At 46.3% G+C, this 22794-nt stretch overlaps 1 protein-coding gene across 1 annotated transcript in view; it reads left to right on the top strand.

Moving 5' to 3' along the window:
* Positions 1–22794, top strand: part of SPNS2 (SPNS lysolipid transporter 2, sphingosine-1-phosphate) — a 107876-nt gene that overhangs the window by 60521 nt on the left and 24561 nt on the right. Inside the window, exons 4-5 of the mRNA XM_063146719.1 lie at positions 16155–16306; positions 21325–21391. Coding sequence (XP_063002789.1) covers positions 16155–16306; positions 21325–21391 — 219 coding nt within the window. The remainder of the gene's footprint in view (positions 1–16154; positions 16307–21324; positions 21392–22794) is intronic.

Raw genomic sequence — 22794 nt, 5'->3', positions numbered from 1 at the left:
GCGATTTCCCTCCGGGCGAGCAGGGGGAGGGAGAAAACCAGCCCCGCTCCGCTCATCTTCTCCGTCCGGCTGCATTCCAGCAATTGCCCTCATCCTGTCACACACCCAGACTGTGAACAGCCATTGAGCTGACCTCACACACCTGATCTCATGGGTATGTAGCTTCTAATAAGGGCTGGTTGCCGCCTCCCAGGGAGGGGGCGGAAACGGATGGTTATTCACTCACACAGGTGTATTTCCCATCAGTCATGGTTGGTGTTATTCATTTTTCCGAAAAGAAGTCTCGTAACCAATCCCTATCACTGCAATGGGCGTACCATATGGGCTCTACTGCTTAGGCCATAGTTAGATGGGGCAAAATCCCGGGGTGATCCCCGGGACCGTCCCTTTGCGTCCATATGACGCACAGGGGATCCCGGGATCACGGATAGATGATCCCTCCCTTGCCCCAGGATCTCGTCCTCCCTTTGGGCCCCGTTTTTTCCGCGGTCCTGGGCTGAGCCCGAGACCACGGAACGTGTGGCCGGGTGCCGCGGTTTGACCTGGCTCCTCGCGATTCCTCACGAGTTGCCGGAAGCCACACACAGGGCGCTGCGTTCATCGGGGGGGGGGGAGCAGGGAAAGTATTTTTTAAAAATACTTACCTTTTGCGCACGAGCGTTCGTGCGCTGCTGCCCCTTTAAGTAAAAAAAAAAATGGCGGGCGTGATGCTTCTCATTCTGAGGGCGTTGCACGTCGCATGTAAACAGAGGAGGGATCTCACGATAAACACATAGCAGGATCTTCTCTTCTCCGTCGCGGGCTAACCAGTAGGTCTAGCTAAGGCCTTAGTCTTCCAGTCTGTTATATATATATATATATCTTTCCTCTCTCTCTGTGGGGCTGTTTACACAACACACTAACCCATACTCAGTGATTGAGCGTGGTTTGTCTTGAACTGTGGTTTGTTTTGAACTGGGAGCTGCTTGTTAAACCATGGGTTATCGTGTTTTCTGAACGCAGCCAAGATGGCTTGTTAACCACGCAGTGTTGATTATTTTCTCAAACATGCCACCTTTCCTTTAGAACCCTACGGTTTGTTGTTGATCGCTCAGGGTGGTTAGCAAGCCACACTGCGTGGTTAAAAAGCCACTTTGGCTGCCTTCAGACAACACGATAACCCACCCTGCGGAAAACATGCTGCATTTAGGCAACACGATGGCAGCTAAACCTAGTGTGACAAATGGCTCTATTTCCCCCCCTCCCCGAAATCTTAACCATTGTAGAAAGTGGCTGATCTAGGCATTGATTTTTGGAGAGATTGATAGTGCAATCTTATGTCTGTCTACTCAGAAATAAACCTAGGGTAACTATATTTGGGAACCCCAAAAAGAGGACACCCAGTGGAGGAGGTGGAAAAACACACTTTCCCTTCCTCCGCTCCAATCGAGGCCCTAAAGACCCCAATTGGAGCAAAGGAGGAGAAAGGATATCATTCTCCCCCCCTCCCAAGCTCCAATCGGGGCCTTTTCTAAAATGTCTGGGATCGACATGCTTTCCCCTTTAAAGCCCTGATTGGTACGGGGGGGGGGATGACACACCTCCGGAAAGTGCGTTATTCCACCCACCCACCCGTCACGCTAATGGCAGCTTTAAAGGGAGAAAGCGTGTCACTCCTAGACATTATAGAATATTACAGAATATCCCCCCTGACACCCGGGATAGAACAAAAAACCTAGACAAATCCGGGGAACTCCTGACAGTTGGTCACCCTAATTAAACCTCACAGCGTTCAGGGGGGGCTACTCCCTGGTAAGTGCGATTGAGCGGCTTCTTAGCCAGGTTCTTCAACATCTTGCCATAGCTAGGTCCATGGCTAGGCTTGCTATGATGTATGGCTATTTAATAATGTTTATTAAGCACATTTCCAAAAGGTTGAACGGCTCAGTTGCCCCTCTTTTCCTGCCTTGGGGCCCCCTTTCTTACCTGTTGATGATATCCCTTTTAAAAAGAGAACATTCAATAGGTAGGTATGGGGGCTCTAGGCAGGAGGCAGAGGTGAGCACGGCCATCTGACAGAGACGTGCTTTCGACTTTGTAAGCAACGGCGCCTGGGTTGGCCATGTGCGGCCTGGAGACATAATTACCATCAAATCACCTAAACTCTCGCTGACTGCGAGCAATTCCGGTCAAGGATGCTGACTGCAGAAAAAGCCCTTGTCTGTGGAATCCTCGAAGGCTGCTCATTAACATTCAAACCCCGTGCAAGGATGGTGGAGGGATCTCTCTCTTGTCGGTCAGAACGCATATGAGATGTCGTTCGTTCTTGGTGGTGTCCCATCAAGCTTCGGGCCAGCTTATTATTAATTATAAATTTAGCATAACGGAGTAGTACTGAAACAAAGCCCTATGAAGAGAGACTGAAAGAACTGGGCATGTTTAGCCTGGAGAAGAGAAGATGGAGGGGAGACATGATAGCACTCTTCAAAGACTTAAAAGGTTGTCACACAGAGGAGGGCCAGGATCTTTTCTCGATCCTCCCAGAGTGCAGGACACGGAATCACGGGCAGAAGTTACAGGAAATCAGATTCCGGCTGAACATCAGGAAAAACTTCCTGACTGTTAGAGCAGTACGACAATGGAATCAGTTGCCTGGTGAGGTTGTGGGCTCTCCCACATTAGAGGCCTTCAAGAGGCAGCTGGACAACCATCTGTCAGGGATGCTTTAGGGTGGATTCCTGCATTGAGCAGGGGGTTGGACTCGATGGCCTTCTAGGCCCCTTCCAACTCTGCTATTCTATGATTCTATGAAACATGGTTTAACGTGTTGTCTGAACAAGGCATCCCGGGTGCGTCACCTGGGTGGTGAGTGATTCTGGGCTTCCCACAACCCCAAAGTAGATCTGCCATTCTACTTCTCCCACAAAACCTGGTATTATATTGTACTTTCTTTTCTTTTTTAGCGTGGCTTATTTTTATCCTACCTCGCCTACTTTCAAGGCCGCTGACAAATCAGTGAAATAAGTAGAAATCCCACTTTTAAAGATGCAAATGACAATCTATTACGCCAAAGCCGCAAGAAACAGCAAAACTAATTATATAGCAGGAGCCCTAAAGGGAAAGCCGTAATCAGCTGGCGCCAGGTCCAAAATGCCTGCCAGAAAGGTGGGTTTACTTAGCTTCCAGGAAGTTAAATGCAAGGCAGCCACCCTGTTTAAAGAGATCTTTGCCAATTAATTGTAGCTGTCTTGTTTGGTTTTTAATCTGAATTGTTTTTATGTAAGAAAAACACAATAGTTTTGAAGGGGGGGGGGAAAGCATGCTTTCTTTTATAGATGATGCACACCTGTGTCCCAGGTGGGCATTGTCTTAGAAGAGGCACACAGGAAGGAACGTGTCTTCTAAGATAGTGATTGTGATCACAGGTTTTTCTGAGTTGCACATTAAAAACAAGACAGGGAAAAGATTTAAGCATCTTCTAACAGATTCAATGCTGGGATGTTTTTAGTCAGAGTGCTTTTAATGGGTTGGATTACTTCATTAAACATTGCAGACCTAGTTAGAGAGCCAGTGAGGCCTGCAACAAAATGTTGCAGCGTGGCATGCCACATTTCAATGACCCAGCAAGCTAGGAATATCCTCTCCCGGAGTACTCCGTTCCTTTCTTTTTTCCGCCCTGTTTTTCTTCCCGGAGAACCGTCCTGCATTCTGTGGGTACTGAGCGTGCTTACTTCTTGTTAGGGAGTGTGGGGAAAGATGATCTGTGAAATATGCAGGTCCCAGGATGTGAAGGGTTTTAGAATTCAGAAACAGGACCTTTTGAATTGGACCCCGAGGCTAAAAGGAAACCAGTGCTATTGCTTTTATACCACTTGAATGTACTGGTACCCAAGTCAACAGGTATGGAATCAAGATCCATTGAACATAAGAACGTAAGAAGAGCCCTGATAGATCAGGCCAAGGGCCCGTCCAGACCAGCACCCTGTTCACACAGTGGCTAGGGTGACCCTATGGAAAGGAGGACCGGGCTCCTGTATCTTTAACAGTTGTATTGAAAGGGGAAGTTCAGCAGGGGCCATTTGTATGCATACAGCACCTGGTGAAATTCCCTCTTCATCACAAAAGTTAAACCTGCAGGAGCCCTGCCCTCTTTTGTATCTGATCAGACATTTTTCTCCCTCTCTCAAAATACTAGAACCCGGGTTCATCCCATGAAGCTGATGGGTGGGAGATCCAGGACAAATAAAAGGAAGGACTTCTTCACACAGTGCAGAGTTAAATGATGGAACTCACTACCACAAGATGTAGTGATGGCCACCAATCTGGATGGCTTTAAAAGGGGGTTGGATAAGTTCCTGCTATCTCCAGTATCCAAGGCAGTAAGCCTGTGTGTATCAGTTGCTGGGGAACATGGGTGGGAGGGTGCTGTTGCACCATGTCCTGCTTGTTCATCCCTGGCCGATGGCCGGTGGGCCACTGTGCGAACAGAGTGCTGGACTAGATGGACCCTTGGTCTGATCCAGCAGGGCCCTTCTGATGTTCTTATAGAGGGCAGGGCTCCTGCAGCTTTAACTGTTGTGATGAAGAGGGAATTTCACCAGGTGCTGCATGCATACAAATGACCCCTGCAGAAATTCCCCTTTCAACAGATACAGGAGCCCTGTCCGCCTTTCCATAGGGTCACCCTAACAGCGGCCAACCAGCTGTCGACCAGGAACCCACAAGCAAGACCTGAGCATGACAGCACTCTCCTGCCCATGTTCCCCAGCAGCTGGTCAACACAAGTTCAGTTTAAAAGAAACAACCAAACACAGACCCCCACCCACCAGTCATGGAACATTTAAATTCCACCCTTCCTCCCAGGACCTCAGTGTGACGCTCACAGTTCCTTCACTCCCGTTTTATCATTACGACAACCCTGTGAGGTAGGGCAGGCTGGGGAGCAGGGACTGGCCCATAGTCACCCAGCCAGCTTTATCTCTGATTGGAACCTACATGTTGCTGCAACACTCTACGCAAAACCTTCCCCAGCCTGCCGCCTTCCAGATATTTGGGCTGGCAGTTGTAGTCCGAAACATACAGAGGTTGGGGGAAAAGAGGAAATCTGTTCTAAACCAGAAACAAATTGCTTAAACAATAGCTTTTTTTTAAAAAAAAAATGCTTCAACAACTCTGACTCTTCCGTGGGTCATGTATTGTGATTATTATTATTTTTTTGCGAGGTGGTGGTGCAACAGCCCGCAACATCTTGGCCTCATGTCTGATTCGTGCCTTTCTTCTTCCTCTGCCTTCGAACGAACGTCACTTTGGCTGCCTCTCACATAGCATCTGCTCAGCTGTCTGTGAAGGCAAAGGCCCATGTCTTAAATGACAAGCTATCAAATCCGATTCTTCCTTCGCTGCGACGAGGGCAGAGATCTGAGACAGGGGAAGGAGACCAGCTGGAATTCAAACAAATACAACACCTGGCTCGTTCATTGCTCATGACCCTTGGCTGAATGGCGGTGCTGGCTCGCCCTGAAATTCGAAGGGAAGGTGCAGCAAGTATGGCAGGTGTAAACAAAGAGGCGCATTGGCAGAAGGTTGTAGGTTTACTTGGAATTTATGAAACTTTTGCCTATATATCTTTCTAGCATGGGCCTAGTGCATCTCGGTTTGAAACCATGCGTGCTCTTGAGTGGTTCCCATTTGTTGTGGCGAGGTTTGCGTAGGAGGAGAGCATCCCGGTGGACTGCACCTCAGGGCTGAGCTGTGGGCAACAAGTTTGAGAGGAGCCTACCGCCAAAAGCCAGACATCAGAAAGGAAGGACAAAGCAGGACGCAGAGGCAAAAAAAGAATAACGAAGGATACAGGAACACATCAGGGCTTATAGAATCATAGAATAGTAGAGTTGGAAGGGGCCTATAAGGCCATCAAGTCCAACCCCCTGCTCAATGCAGGAATTTTGGGATCTTGGAATTGTTGTAGCTCACAAGCTGAATATGAGCCAACAGTGTGATATGGCTGCAAGAAAGGCAAATGCTATTTTGGGCTGCATTAATACAAGTATAGCTTCTAAATCGCGTGAGGTACTGGTTCCTCTCTATTCGGCCCTGGTTAGGCCTCATCTAGAGTATTGCGTCCAGTTCTGGGCTCCACAATTCAAGAAGGACGCAGACAAGTTGGAGTGTGTTCAGAGGAGGGCAACCACGATGATCAAGGGTCCGGAAACAAAGCCCTATGAAGAGAGACTGAAAGAACTGGGCATGTTTAGCTTGGAGAAGAGAAGATGGAGGGGAGACATGAGAGCACTCTTCAAATACTTGAAAGGTTGTCACACAGAGGAGGGCCAGGATCTCTTCTTGATCCTCCCAGAGTGCAGGACACGGAATAACGGGCTCAAGTTACAGGAAGCCAGATTCCGACTGGACATCAGGAAAAACTTCCTGACTGTTAGAGCAGTACGACAATGGAACCAGTGACCTAGGGAGGTTGTGGGCTCACCCACACTAGAGGCCTTCAAGAGGCAGCTGGACAACCATCTGTCAGGGATGCTTTTGGGTGGATTCCTGCATTGAGCAGGGGTTGGACTCGATGGCCTTATAGGCCCCTTCCAACTCTACTATTCTATGGTTCTATGATATGAGCCTATTGGATCTCTGGTCTGTCTAGCCCAGTATGATCAATTCTAACTAGGATGGGTCTCAGGTCTGCGATCCTTTTGTGATTAGAGATGTCAGGAATTGAAGCTAGGACTTCCTGCAAGCAAAGCGCGCGTGCTGTCATGAAACGTTGAGCTTCTATCGTCCAAGGCCTTGGATATTTTGCAGCCAAAGGCGAAAAAGTATCAGAAGAAGCCGTCATCAGTTCTATGGTCGTGATGTTTGGATCTGGGATGCATGCAAGCTCAGACCAGAAGTTTAACTTTTCGTACATCACATGCTGTTTCTAATGCTTCACGAACCCAGGATTTAAAGATCATGTGCTTGTTTTGAGACGGCAAGGCCGTTGCCTCTGGACTTTAGACATACTTCAGCAGATTATAGCTTTATCAGTGTCCAGGAACCTCTCGGAGAACAGTAGCGTAATTCTCTCTTTGTGAAGTAATTTAGTAGTAGTGCAGGAGGAGCAAGAACAAAGTATAATGCCTATTAAAGTATGGATTACTTACTTAGTTGGCTGTACCACCAAGCTACGAGCAGGGTGTGCGTGAGGGTGCTGTTCTCAAACCTTTTAAAAAGATATTTTGCTTTTAAAGCAATTGATAGTGTGAAGTTGTCCGTGCTCTGGTAACCTCCAAATTAGATTACTGCAATGCGCTCTACGTGGGGCTGCCTTTGAAGACGGTTCGGAAGCTGCAGCTTGTGCAAAATTCAGCGTCCAGATTGAAACCGGAACCAGATGGTTTGAACATATAAGACCGATTCTGGCCCACTTGCATTGGCTGCCTATACGTTTCCAAGCCCAAATCAAATTAGATTGTAAGCCTATGGGGCAGGGTCTTGCTATTTACTGTTTTACTCTGTACAGCACCATGTACATTGATGGTGCTATATAAATAAATAATAATAATAATAATAAGGTGCTGGTTTTGACCTATAAAGCCTTACATGGCTTGGGACCACAATACCTGAGGAATCCCTCACCTGACATGAACCTACCTGCTCACTGCACTCTACATCTAAGGTCCTCCTCCGAGTGCCTACTCTGAGGGAAGCTCGGAGGATGGCAACAAGGGAGGGGGCCTTTTCAGTGGTGGCCCCCCAATTATGGAATGGTCTCCTTGACGGGGCTCGCCTGGCACCAACATTGTTATATTTTCAGCACCAGGTTAAGACCTTTCTCTTCTCCCAGGCATTTAACAGCATTTAACAACATGAGCTGAGTTTGTTTGTTTTTAACGGACCCCTGACTAGCTGTTTTTATAAGGATACTGTTGTTTTTATGCTTTTTATGTTTTTAAACTTTGTATATTTGTTTTTAACGTTTACTGTTTTTAACTTTTGTAAACCGCCCAGAGAGCTTCAGCTATGGGGCGAGATATATAAATGCAATAAATAAATAAGTTGCATAAGGGGAAAAAACCTATCTGCCATTAAGTGTGCAAGCACATGAGACAGGGCCTTTTCCACAGTGGCCCCAGACCTCTGGAACGAGTTGCCATCTGGCGACTGGCAGGTTTTCTCCGGCCTCTCCCTCAGTACGTTTTATTGGACATTTCCTCTCTTTCAGCTGCAATTATTATGTTTTAGATTGAAGTAATATCTAGGTTGGATGTTTTATTGCTGGTGTCTGCTGCTTTTATTAATTTTTGCTGTTTTATCGTTGGATGGGGTTTTATCATGTAAGCCACCTTGGGAGGGCTTTAATTTATTTATTTATTACATTTATATACCGCCCCACAGCCGAAGCTCTCTGGGCGGTTTACAACAGTTAAAAACAGTAAACATTAAAAAAAGTATACAAAATTTTAACTTGGCCCAAGTTATAAATTTTAAGAATTTACCTTACATTATTCCCCAAAACGCAAAAGGAGTACCTAACCTCTAACCGTCACTGTGTCATTATCTTTCCTTTTTGTGTATAAGTGTATAAAATGTTCATTTCTCCATGAAGTCAATGTCCCAGACTTTAATCACCCATTCTAAGTAATTTTCCCCCTTTTTAACCTCCGTTTTCCTGCAATTGTTATTGTCCTGGCTTCCACAGAAAGATAATTCCTTCTATTTCCGATGCTGAGCCTGAATGCGCCGTTTGCTTTTGTAGCCAGAACGGCATCATTGCCCACACACAAGAGGGAAAATTTCAGTGGAGACCTCAAAGTCTGTAGAAGTACAAAAATATCTTTAGGAGGGGGGAAAAGGCTGAAAGGGTTGGAGGAGTCTAAAAACATGGTCAGTGGCCACAGGATACTAAATGCTGGAGTCGAAAGGGACGGAAAACCAGGTGGGGCGCGGAAAGGAAACATCCCTGCAAAAGCGACAGCCAATTGTTCCATACGAAAGTCGGGTGTCCTTTATTTTCAAACTTTTACATGGATAGAGGCGAGAGTTCTTCAAAAAATGGAATGCCATTTGTCACGCCTCTGATTGTCAGGCTGATGAATCAGTTCTTCGCCAACTTGGTTGGCAAATTGCATATGAGATTTTTTTTATTGACATTATTAAAGTTAAATCATTTTGCGTTATACCTAGTATTTACTTTTTCTGTGGGGAGGGGGGGTTAGGAGCAGTTTGATTATTCATCCTCTCTCAGACCGACAACCCCGTAAGGATTCTCCAAAATCAAGTTCTAATAGCTGTGGCATGGGAGTCCTTGTGGCTCCACACTGGAGCCCACCCAGAGAAGAGCCTTCATTTTAAAAAATATTATTTTATTTTATTATTGCTTTTAAACTTTTCTACTGGTTTTAGTTTGTGAATGATTTAATACACTTTTAGCTGTGTATATTTATTGATTTACATTGTTCTGATTTTATCTGTACGCCACCCTGATATCCTAGTGATATAGGGCAGGATACAAGTGTTTTAATTAATAAATAAACTCACGCTGTCTGTCCAGATCCACCCATGTTTAATACTGGAATTAGAGGAGACCCGACTTGACCCTGTTTCCTTTTTTGCAGAAAGAGTGGGTTATTTTGGTCAAATAAGTCATCGTGGGTTTTAAAAAAAACCTCCCACAAGACGATGTAACACATGATGGATTAATTAAGCCATCATGAGTCATGTCATCTCATGGGTTAATTAACCTATCATGGCTTAATTAACCTATCATGGGTTATCATGTTGTCTGAACCCAGTCACTGGGTGACTGTCAGGGATACTAAAGATGCATCTGTAGCATCCTTGCATTGAGCAGGGGGTTGGACTAGATGGCCTTATACGCCCCTTCCAATCTATGATTCTATGATCCTTCATTGAATAGGAGGTTTGACTAGATGACCATTTGGCCCCTCTCAATTCCAAAATCCTACAAATTTAACCTTCATCTTTGAGCCTGGTGCTATAGAAACTACACCATGCCAGCCTCTTGCATCCATTTGAATTACAAAGAGTAAAAATAGAGGGCGGGGGGATTTAATTGAATTTTAATATTCCCGAAGCAGGGATTTCTAAGCATTAGCGCTCAGTCCCCTGAATATCACCTTGGAGCGTTTCTGTAATCTGTGCCTCCTCTTGTATAGAACTGCTCCCTGCTGTGTTTGGGGGCCTATAAAATCTCAACTCACCTTTCAGCTCGTTGGCGTATTTTATTTTTATACAAAGCGAAACCCAGGATATGCAGCACTTTTCCCTGGGCCCCGGGATCTGCTGCCCAGAACATCCAATGGAAAGGGCTTTCCCCCACTCAGTTGAATTGCCCCGCAGGGGCAATTTTCAAGGGAGATTACAGCTGGGGAGGGAAGGGTTAACTCTCTCCTTCCCACGTGCTGCAACCCCCCAAATCTTCACCTGCATGTCAATTAAGCTGAGGAAGGGAAAACTTTTTACCATGGGTTTGCAATCATCTGTCTCCATGCAAGTTAATTGAAGAATGTATTTTATTTGAGATGATCGGATGAGAAATTAATTCGCTGGCTGTGCCTCTTGTGAAATTTAAATAAACCCTAGTAATTATTTCTGAATTTGCTTGTACAGATATAAATTAGCATATGCGGATTTGATTCAGATTTTCTATGGGCCTGAGCCTCAGATCTTTTAAGTGCCTAGCAATGCCACACCCCCTTCCCAGGTTTCAGATATAATTTCTAGTACCCCAGCTCAGTTCTCTTTGGCTGAAGACAGTTGTAGGATTTTAAGAGCAGGTTTTCCCTTCAGTCAGTGCTCCCTGTCATACTTAAAAAAAAAAAAAAACTGGAGCTGTTGTGGATTGAGTCTGGAATGGAACACACATGCTGTATGCTTTGGCATTTTGTATAATGTAGTAATTGAGATCTGTGGGTTGGATGTTTTAGAGAATATTGCCCAGGACGGACGGCTTTTGACTCCCCATTGAATGGTTAATTGGGTCTGTTCAGACATCACACTAAGCACTGGTTAGGCTACTAACCCTTTTGCAGCAAATGGTTAGTGAGCATGCTTAAACCATGGTTATGTAGCCGCATAGGGCCAGGATCTCTTCTCGATCCTCCCAGAGTGCAGGACACGGAATAATGGGCTCAAGTTACAGGAAGCCAGATTCCGGCTGGACATCAGGAAAAACGTCCTGACTGTTAGAGTGGTACGACAGTGGAACTCATTACCTAGGGACTTGAAAGATTGTCACACAGAGGAGGGCCAGGATCTCTTCTCAATCCTCCCAGAGTGCAGGACACGGAATAATGGGCTCAACTGACAGGAAGCCAGATTACGGCTGGACATCAGGAAAAACAACCTGACTGTTAGAGCAATACGACAATGGAACCAGTTACCTAGGGAGGTTGTGGGCTCTCTCACACTAGAGGCCTTCAAGAGGCAGCTGGACAACCATCTGTCAGGGATGCTTTAGGGTGGATTCCTGCCTTGAGCAGGGGGTTGGACTCGATGGCTTTGTAGGCCCCTTCCAACTCTGCTATTCTATGATTCTATGATACAGTGGCCTGGTTCAGACAACATGTGAAACCATGCTGCTTAACCACAAAATGGTTTTGTGGTTAAGCAGCATGGTTTAGCGTGTTGTCTGAACCAGGCCACGAAGTCATTGTTCACACAACACGCTAAGCCATAGAGGCCTGGTTCAGACCACAGTCTGGGCTTTGTGGTCAGCTTAACCATGTTCAGCTGTGGTTAACACTAACCACATGTGGAATGCTTGCAGACAACACTTTTAACCCTTTTGTGGTTAAGCGGCATGGTTTAGCGTGTCGTCTGAACGGGGTCAATGTAGTTGACAGGGCAGTTGGTTAGGGAAAACGTGTGTCAGACGTAACACATGATGGATTAATTAAGCCATCGTGAGTTATCTATCCCATGATGGCTTTATTAAGCCATCATGAGTCATGTCATCTCATGGGTTAATTAACCTATCATGGTTAACCATGGTTAAGCAGCATGGTTTAGCATGTTGTTGGAACAGGGCCAATGTTTAGTTCAAAATACTTAAGCACCGTGGCTTAGCGTGTTGTCTGAACAGGGTCATTGTCTTGCGTTTAAAATTACATTTCTATTGAGTTTTAACAAAACGATCATTCCAGCAACTTCAACGCAACACAGAATGACGATCACACCCTCTCTGTATTATTTTTTCACCTGAATATTAATGGTTGAACTGTCCGAAATTATATCACAGCAGCAACCGCATTTGTCATTGTATCTCAGTTGCCTGCTCGCTTTGTGGGAGCCCAACGTATTTCTGGGAAACAGGGCATATAAATAACCTGGCTATGACTAATAGTCTCACGATGGCCACATCTAAAAAGGCTAAATTGGTTCGCTGCAAACTCAGGAAGCACAAAGGAAAAGAGTGCAAAAGCAGCGTGAAATCCTTCATTTAAGGCTTCGCCCCTGGCGGTTAAGAGCTTGAAGCTGAAATATTTATTTATTTATTATTTTATTTATTTATTACACTTATATACCGCCCCCATAGCCAGAGCTCTCTGGGCGGTTTACAGAAATTCTAAAATTGAGGTAAAAACAAGTATACAAAATTTAAAACTCTAAAACGCAGAACATACACACATAAAGCATTAAAAACCAATTAAAAGCTAAACATGTGGGTAATTAGGATGTGCCGCCATATGCCTGGGCAAAGAGGAAAGTCTTAACCTGGCGCCGGAAAGATAGCAGCGTTGGTGCCAGGTGAGCCTCATCGGGGAGATCATTCCACAGTCTGGGGGCCACCACCGAAAAGGCCCTGTCCCTTGTTGCCGCACTCCGAGCCTCTCTCGGAGTAGGCACCCAGAGGAGGACCTTAGATGTTGAACGTATATTCACGTCGGGAGAGGCGTTCCATCAGGTATTGCGGTCCCAAGCCGTGTGAGGTTTTATAGGTCAAAACCAGCACCTTGAATATGCTGGGGGGGGGGGTTGTATTTGGGTTCCGCCCACTTTCCCCTTTGGCCCCGCCCACTGGAATGGGACTGAGAGCTTCTCTGAAACTGAGTTTTCAAAGCCGAAAAAGATCCAAACCCCCTGATCTCCTCCACCACCCTGCTTCCCACAGGAGCCAGACCGGTGTCACTAGGAAACATACCGAAACAAGAGGGTAATAGGCTTCTCCCATTGTTGCTTTCTAGGAACTGGTTTTTGAAGGCCTTTAAACTTGGAGGCTGGCATGTATTTATTTATTTATATTTATATACCGCCCCACAGCCGAAGCTCTCTGGGCGGTTCACAAAAGCTAAAAACAGTAAACATTAAAAATATACAAAAATTTAAAAACCATCAGAGACATAAAAACAACAGTATAAAAACAGCAGCATCCATTTAAAACAACAGTTCTGGGGTCCATTCGAAACAAACTTAGCGTTCAATGCCTTTGAAATGCCTAGGAGAAGAGGAAAGTTTTGACCTGGCGCCTGAAAGATAACAACGGTGAGGGGTGATTTATAAGCACGCTGCTTAGCCGAGGTGCCGGGGGAGCGAAGATTTCGCCTGCTTTGAGACTGCGTTGCAAAAGAGATGGATGGTACACAGAGAACCATCCTGACTAATAGCCATTGCTAGCTCTGTTCTCCAGGAATTTAGCTATCTTGTGGCAGAGAGTTCCACAAATTAACGCCGCACTGCGTCAGTATCTTTTGTCTGCCCTGAGCCTCCTGCCAAATCAGTTTCACAGGATGAACCCAATCTAGTATTATGAGAGACGGGGGAACAAAACCTCTCTCTTTCTCTACGTTTTCTCTCTCTCCAGGAATTTTTTTTTTTTAAAAAAATAAACGTTTCCCTTGAGTACCTTTTTCAACCCTAAACTGAAAAACTCCCAATGTGTGAGTGTGTGGTCGTGCATTTGAACGGCCATGTCGCACACCGTTAAAAACACGCCTCTCTCGTTTCTTCCCACTGCAAACGTCTTGCCTGGTGAATTCATCCAGCCTGCAATTTTATGAAAATTGCCACTTCTTGAAAATGCGTCTTGGCTTCTTGGCTGCCTTTCCTTGCCTGGGCATCCGCGGTACTCTGGAGCGGTTTAAGCGTTGGGCAACGAACGATAGTTAAATGGCCCTGAGTCATGAACTTGCCCTTTAGGGCTCAGCCCACGCACATCTGTCTCCGATATGACAAGGATGGCAAGAAACGTTTAATTAGGGCTGTGTAATTATAGGGCTCTCGGTAGCGATGCAGTTCCCAGAAAAGGTAGAACTGCTGGCAACTGAAGGAGAAAAAGGTGAGGACTGATTTGTAAGCACGCCGCTTAGCCGAGGTGCCGGGAGAGCGAAGATTTCGCCTGCTTTGAGACTGCGTTGCAAAAGAGATGGATGGTACACAGAGATTGATCTCTGCGTGTTGGTCTTTTAAGGGGGGAGAGAAGGTTTAACCTGGAGCGTTCTGGAAGCAGAACATGGCCTGGTGCACAAGCTCTAAGCAAAGAGCCCAAGTCCTACCAGGGTGTATTTGATTTAAATCAATTTGATTTAAATCGTGATTTAAATCACGATTTAAATCACCACTCAGAAAGACTCGATTTAATCATGTGACTCCCTCCCCGCAAAAAGTGCACCCTGTTCATTGGATTTTTTGAAACGTAGCACTTAAGAGGTTAAGGGGTTGATTCTGTGTACAGAGATTTGCAAAGGCACAATGGGCTTGTGATCTCCGCAGACCCGAATTCACAGTTTTGGGAACTGTAAAACCAAGCCTCTGTGAGAATATCTTCTAGATAGAGAAAAAATGCCCAATAATCGTGCAGAAACCTCTGGGAGAGCATGCCATTGTGAATGGATGAATGGGATTCATTTACCCAAAAATTTAAACGTTGCATGAAAATACAGCCTCCTGCTACATAATTAAAAGCTAATCCTTATTTCATGATGAATAACCTTTGGACTATAATGTATTTTAAATAGAAAACTATCTTTAGATAGATTTTTCCTCTAAAAGCATTTTATTAAAAAAAATCTGATTTAAATTAAAAAAAAACTGATTTAAATAAAAAAAAATCAATTTTTTAATTTTTTAAAACAAATTCATTGATTTTTATCCACCCTGTCCTAGACTAATACAAATTATAGGCCAAGCTAGATATGACATCAGAGGACCATCTTATTTATTGGTATGCGTGTGTTGGTCTGACTGCTTATTATCCATCCTGTCCTCCAAGGAGTTTAGGCTTGTGGAAATGGCCTCCTTCACCTTGTTATCCTCACAACAACCATGTGAGGCTGATTTGCCAACAAGGGTGACTGGTCATCCAGTGAGCTTCATGGCTGAGAGAATTTGAGCCCACTTTTCAGGTCTGAGTGTGACATTTCGTACACTAGCCTTCCTCAACTGGTAGCCTGGAGATGTGTTGGACTGCAACTCCCATCATTCACCATGCTGCCTGGGAATGATGGGGGTTGCAGTCCAACTCATCTGGAGGGGTCCAGGTTGAGGAAGACTGTTGTACACTGTACCTCACTGGCTCACCCATATCTGAATTGCAGATTCGGCCAGATTTGCAGATTCGGCCTTCTGATTTGCAGATTCGGCCCTATAATTTGTAGATTCGGCCTTCTGATTTGCAGATTCGGCCTGATTTGCAGATTCAGCCTTTTGATTTGCAGATTTGGCTTGATTTGCAGATTTGGCCTGATTTGCAGATTCGGCCTTATAATTTGCAGATTCGGCCTTCTGATTTGCAGATTCGGCCTGATTTGCAGATTGAGCCTTCTTATTTACAGATTCGGCATTCTGATTTACGGATTTGGCCTGATTTGCAGATTCGGCCTTCTAATTTGCAGATTCGGCCTTCTGATTTGCAGATTCGGCCTGTTGATCTGCAGATTCGGCCTCCTGATTTGCAGATTCGGCCTCCTGAGTTGCAGATTCGGCCGCTTGATTTGTAGTTCAGTCACCTGCAATGCAATTCTCTACATACCAATGGGGCTTACTCCCAGGTAAGCGCAGGTAGGATTGCAGCCTTCGTCTCCGTGGATAACCAGCTCATCTAACTCACCATACAGGATCGTTGTGGGTGGTTGAACCGCATTACAAAATCTGCTCAGCACTTTAGAACAGCTGTATAAATCGTAATGATAATATGCTGACCTTTCTTTCTTTCTTTCTTCCCGCAGTATTTCTGGCTGTTTGTCCTTTCACGAGGTTTGGTCGGCATCGGGGAAGCCAGCTACTCCACCATCGCCCCCACCATCATAGGAGATCTTTTCACCAAAAACACCCGGACGCTCATGCTGTCGGTCTTCTATTTCGCCATCCCTCTGGGCAGGTATTGAACGAACACCTGGCTCTTGCTTGCTTGTTTACTTTGAAGATTTAAATCCATATAGCTCAGGGCCCAATTTCCCACAGAGGCCAGCTAGATTTATTTCTTTCTGGCAGTCCAAGAGCAGGGTTTGAAGACCATAGAGGTATACTGCCTCTACACATGGAGGTTCCGTTCCTAACCATGGTTTACACAAGGACATACCACGAGTCTTCTGGAACCATTGCTGTAGTCTAGCTTTGAGGTGACGGAGGCGTGAGTGATGGCTGGAAGCGCCCCACTGGGAGAAAAGGCCCCCCAATCTTTTAGCCTACCAAGTACCTCTGCCATCCAGGCTGCATGACGGCCTTGAATTGCGTGTTCAGAGGAGGGCAACCAGGAGGATCAGGGGTCTGGAAACAAAGCCCTGTGAGGAGAGATTGAAAGAACTGGGTGTGTTTAGCCTGGAGAAGAGGAGATTGAGAGGAGACACTCTTCAAATACTGAAAACGTTGTCACACAGAGGAGGGCCAGGATCTCTTCTCCATCCTCCCAGAGTGCAGGACACGGAATAATGGGCTCAAGTTACAGGAAGTCAGATTCCGGCTGGACATCTGGAAAAACTTCCTGACTGTTTGAGCATTACGGCAATGGAACCCGTGACCTAGGGAGTTTGTGGGTTCTCCCACACTAGAGGCCTTCAAGAGGCAGCTGGACAACCATCTGTCAGGGATGCTTTAGGGTGGATTCCTGCATTGAGCAGGGGGTTGGGCTCGATGGCCTTATAGGCCCCTTCCAACTCTACTATTCTGTGATTCTATGAATTGGCGTGTTTTGACGCTGCAACTATCCAGTACAACATGCCCATTTCGCAGATGGGGACAACGGAGGCTGAAGGGAAATAACTTCCACTGGAAGCTCCGAAGTAGCTCTGGGCTCATTGACAGCTTTGAGAGCCGGTTTAGAAAGCTCGGCTCCCTGGGCAACTCTTGGCTGCCATCTTCTTCTGCTGTGTTCTCTGTGCTTTGGCCTCCCTTATCGGCCGCGCGCGTCCTCTCCGTCTGCGGACTTCTGGAATGCACGGCCTCCCCAGTGCCCAACCCCGGGCTTGGCAAGGTTGCAGACAGGGTGGGGAGGCAGGGTAGGGCTCCGAATTCCAACCGGCAAGGCCGTTTCCTGCGGAGAAGCTCAGCGCCGCGTGTTGATTTCCATTGGTGGAAACCTTTCCAGTAATCAACCGGGTGACAAAACATCTGGGAACGTGCTCAGCCGGGCTGCTAACGGCCAGCCTTCAGACAAAGGCTTGAAAGGATTCCATTTGCTCTTCAGGAAAGGGGGGAAGCGTTTCTTGGGCATCATAAGACTGACAGGGATTGAGGGCAAGGAGCGTTTTCCTGAAGAATGCCAGGAAACTCCACTGCGAGCAAAAGACCTCAACGTTGTCTTTCCAGTGCTGTTTAAAACCAGGAGCTCGGGACTGCGAGAGCAGCCTTGTGGATAAGCCCACAAACGCTCCTAGCCGGCCAAAATGTTTCACTAGCCTGCTGATGGCTGGCGGTAGAGGGATGGCCACCTCCGCCCCTCCTCCAACGGCCAGGGGCTTCCTTTCTCGGGCAGCCCACTTGGTTTCCAGCGGTGGCTCTGATATCAGTGGGGCAGCGAATCCACTCCAGGTTTCCGTCAGGACCAGTCGGGATTCTAAAGGAGCTCTCCGAGGTGCGGAAGCTGTACAGCAGCTGAGAAACCAGAAATGATCGGTGTGTGGGATGGCTTGGGTAGCTCCTTTAGAGTTGTGACTGGTTCTGGCTGGAGCCCAGAGCGGATTCACCAACCCACTAACGTCGGAGCCACCAGCCTCCACTGGATGTGGCATTCCATCTCATCCCTGATGGTCCGCTCCATAGAATTCATAGAATTGTGGCGTCGGAAGGGGCCACAAAGATAATCTAGTCCAACCCTCTGCAATGTGCAGGAATACCAGTGAAACCATCCATGAGAATTGACTGTCCAGCCTCTTCTTAAAACCCTCCAGGTCTGTACTCACAATCTCCGTAGGTAGACTTTTCCACTGTTGTTTTCCTTATATTTAATCGCTATCCACGTAGCCTGTGGCAGCTGGGTGAGAGCTTAAACACAAGCCTGTGTTAGTGTCATGATAAGGACATAAAAAGACCCATGCTGGGTGAGACCAAAGGTCCATATGGATCAGCCTATTTCCAACAGAGGCCAGCTAGATTTCTTTTCTGGAAGTCCAAAAGCAGGATTCGAAGACTGTAGAGGTATACTGCCCCTGCACATGGAGGTTCCATTCCTACGCAAGGACATAACACGAGCCTTATGGAACCAGACCAAGCTTCTATTGAATTCAGTGGCTGACCAGTTGCCTCCGGGACATCCATCAGCAGGGCTTGAAGACAATAGCTGTAGCCTGCTGTTGCCCCCCCCCACACCCTGCTTTCAGATGCAGACTGGTGACTCTGATGTCAGTGGGATCGGTGAATCCGCTCCGGGTTTCTGTCAGGACCAGTCAGAACTCTAAAGGAGCTAGCCAAGATGCAGAAGCTATTTTGAAGTAGGATTCAGCACCTTGGATAGTTACTTAGCTCCTTTAGAGTTCTGACGAAAACCTGGAGTGGATTCACTGCCCCAATAACTCTAGAGCCAGCAGCCATCACTGGAAGGATTAGCTATCACTATAAAATGATATCAGCAGTTTCTAGCTGACTATGCCAAACTCTGCCTCCACTGATTACCATGGAATCATAGAATAGTAGAGTCGGAAGGGGCCTACAAGGCCATCGAGTCCAACCTGCTCAATGCAGGAATCCACCTTAAAGCATCCCTGACAGATGGTTGTCCAGCTGCCTCTTGAAGACCTCTAGTGTGGGAGAGCCCACCACCTCCCTAGGGAACTGGTTCCATTGTCGTACTGCTCTAACAGTCAGGAAGTTTTTCCTGATGTCCAGCCGGAATCTGGCTTCCTGTCACTTGAGCCTGTTATTCCGTGTCCTGCACTCTGGGATGATGGAGAAGAGATCCTGGCCCTCCTCTGTGTGACATCTTTTAAGTATTTGAAGAGTGCTATCATGTCTCCCCTCAATCTTCTCTTCTCCATGCTAAACCTGCCCAGTTGTTACCACTTTGTGATGGGTCTCAGTCTCTCAAGCAGACCCTGGGGGTAGAAAGTTTAAGAACCCCATCCGTAGCAAAAAACTTCTGCCTGGAGAACTATTTCTAATGTAGCTTGTCTGCACTGCTGACGTTTAACCCTTGTATACCACTTTAACAATCTTTAACTATACCACTTTAACTATTCCCAGGGAATCCTGGGAGTTGTATTTTAGTGAGGGGTGCTGAGCATTTTCGGTTACAGGTCTGTAGACTCTCTCTTAGGACTATCTGTCCACAAGGGTCCCTGTGAAAAGAGAATGGGCATTAACCCAGGCCGAAACCAATGAAAACCTGTCTTTATAACCTTAAGGACTAGAAATCTGTTGTTGTTTCTAAATTGAGATTACCAGCATGTTGAATGCTGCCGGTGACACTGATAGCTGTGTTTATGCGCTTGTGGAATCACAGACGGCACACAGTTCTGGGTGTTGCCAGTTAGTTTTATATAAACTGTCGACACCCAGAATATATTACAGAAGATTATATAAATGTTAATATATTATATTAACATTTAAATCTGAGTAGGCGTTGGAACTGCTGAATGGGTAGGAGTATACAAACAGAAGTTTTAAAAGGACGTGTTGTTTTGGGATCTATTTAGTCAGCTGTTCTATACATGTGATAAAGTATACATCAGGAGCCATTAGGGGTGTCTCTACATTAGCCCAAACACCGCATTATTACCGTGGCTTTCTGGTTCTTTGCAGTATTAGGAAGGGCTTTTTTATATGGCAGACACTTGCGGTTTGAATTCACGGAGCGCCCCCCTCCCGTAATCATAAAATAGTAGAGTTGGAAGGGGCCTCTAAGGCACGTGTGCAAATGAGAGTATCTGGTTTTCGTTGGTTAACTTGTGCTGTCCTGTTTTCCTCACCGCCCCTCTGAGTAGATGTAAGATTTGAGCTGTAAGTCACCAAACCTAAGGACACTCTGGCTGTTGAAAACGTCATGAAATTGACCTGCAAACTTCAGTCATGAGTGTGCTATAAATCGCTCCTTTATAAAAATAGAAACCAAATAAGAAATAGAAACCAAATGCACAGTTACCAGATGGGGGATACTTGGCTCAGCAATACTACAAACGAGAAGGATCTTGGAATTGTTCTTGATCGCAAGCTGAATATGAGCCAACAGTGCGATATGGCTGCAAGAAAGGCCAATGCTATTTTGGGCTGCATTAGTAGAAGTATAGCTTCCAAATCGCGTGAGGTACTGGTTCCTCTCTATTCAGCCCTGGTTAGGCCTCATCTGGAGTATTGCGTCCAGTTCTGGGCTCCACAATTCAAGAAGGACGCAGACAAGCTGGAGCGTGTTCAGAGGAGGGCAACCAGGATGATCAGGGGTCTAGAAACAAAGCCCTATGAGGAGAGACTGAAAGAACTGGGCATGTTTAGCCTGGAGAAGAGAAGACTGAGGGGAGACATGATAGCACTCTTCAAATACTTGAAAGGTTGTCACACAGAGGAGGGCCGGGATCGCTTCTCGATCCTCCCAGAGTGCAGGACACGGAATAACGGGCTCAAGTTACAGGAAGCCAGATTCCAGCTGGACATCAGGAAAAACTTCCTGACTGTTAGAGCAGTACGACAATGGAATCAGTTGCCTGGTGAGGTTGTGGCCTCTCCCACACTAGAGGCCTTCAAGAGGCAGCTGGACAACCATCTGTCAGGGATGCTTTAGGGTGGATTCCTGCACTGAGCAGGGAGTTGGACTCGATGGCCTTGTAGGCCCCTTCCAACTCTGCTATTCTATGATTCTATGAAAAGCCCCAGGAGATCAGTTGGAGAAGAGGATCTTTAATAAATGAATCGAGTAATGCTTCATGTTTCTACAAACTTATTATTTAATTTTATTGCTTTGTTGTTTTCTAGCGGTTTAGGATACATCACTGGATCCAGTGTCAAGCAGGTAGCGGGTGATTGGCACTGGGCGTTGCGGGTGAGTAGCAAACCCCTGTTCTGGTTTAATATCTTTGTTTCAACGTTTGAATAAAGCTCAGCAATGAGGCCTAGTTTAAACATTCAACAGAGTTAGGTGGGAACAAGAAAGATCTGTAACAAAATGTTGCAGCGTAGAGTCCTGCAACGCAGGGTTCTAGCTGCACCAATCCATTCCTTGTCCCCACTCCAGTTTTCCATCACCCCCAACAGTCAGTCAGCATTAGGGAAGGGATGGGGGGGGGTGTTGCTTGGGACCACAATACCTGACGGAACGCCTCTCCCGACATGAACCTACCTGTACACTGCGCTCAACATCTAAGGTCCTCCTCTGAGTGCCTACTCTGAGGGAAGCTCGGAAGATGGCAACAAGGGAGAGGGCCTTTTCAGTGGTGCCCCCCCCCAATTATGGAATGATCTCCCCGACGAGGCTCGCCTGGCGCCAACATTGTTATCTTTTCGGCGCCAGGTCAAGACTTTTCTCTCTTCCTCCAGGCATTTAACAGCATATGCTGAGTTTTTAAACTGACCCCAGAATAGTTATTTTTACATGGATATTGTCACTGTGTGAACAGAGTGCTGGACTAGATTGACCCTTGGTCTGATCCAACAGGGCACTTTTTACGTTCTGATTGATTAAATCTGCATATGAGCAAAACAGTCGTCCTGAACATACGTCCTCCATTCTCACATGACGTTCTCACGTGTCTCTTGCATGCAGGGCGTCTGCAATTTTTATAGAATCCGAGAGTTTGGAAGGGGGGGGTCTCGTATGCCATCTTGTCCCACCCCCTGCTCAGTACAGGGACTCCAGACGCGGGATTTTCCGCACCCGTGACCATCTTTCAGTGCCCTCTTCTGAACCTGCTCCTGTTTGTCTACACCCTTCCTAAATTCCTGGAGACAGCAATAAAAACCATTTTTTAAATTAGCGGCCACCCTTTTTGGCAGGTTACAGCGTTTTTGAATTGATTAATCTAAACTACAACCCTTCTAAGGATGCATGTTTAGACAGAAATAAGTCCTACAGCTTCCAGCATCCCCGACCAATAACCCTAAATGTTTAAACCTTCCCCCCACTTCCCGCCTTACAGGGGGCATGTCAGGAGAAAGGTTCTAGGTTAAATAACACGTGGAACTGTCTTTCCTGGACCACATTTCTTTATTTTGCTAGAACAGGAACAAAATCTCCTTTAGAATTCTGGATGTTTCCGGCTTATAGTAGATTATTGTCAGGGCAGGAAAGCAAAGGTAGCGGCATTCTATCCACGCCGCTGCTTTTAATTCCTTTGCTGTCATTAAACGCAGGCAAAAAATATCCCCCCCCCTCCTGTTTTTGGGGAGGGGCACTTCGCTTCACTTTGCATTTATTTTTCTGCACCTTCTATTTTACCCCCTTGGGGA

Source organism: Elgaria multicarinata, chromosome 22, assembly GCF_023053635.1.
Source record: "Elgaria multicarinata webbii isolate HBS135686 ecotype San Diego chromosome 22, rElgMul1.1.pri, whole genome shotgun sequence".
Classification (NCBI taxonomy): domain Eukaryota; kingdom Metazoa; phylum Chordata; class Lepidosauria; order Squamata; family Anguidae; genus Elgaria; species Elgaria multicarinata.
This window is presented reverse-complemented; position numbering and strand designations above follow the sequence as displayed.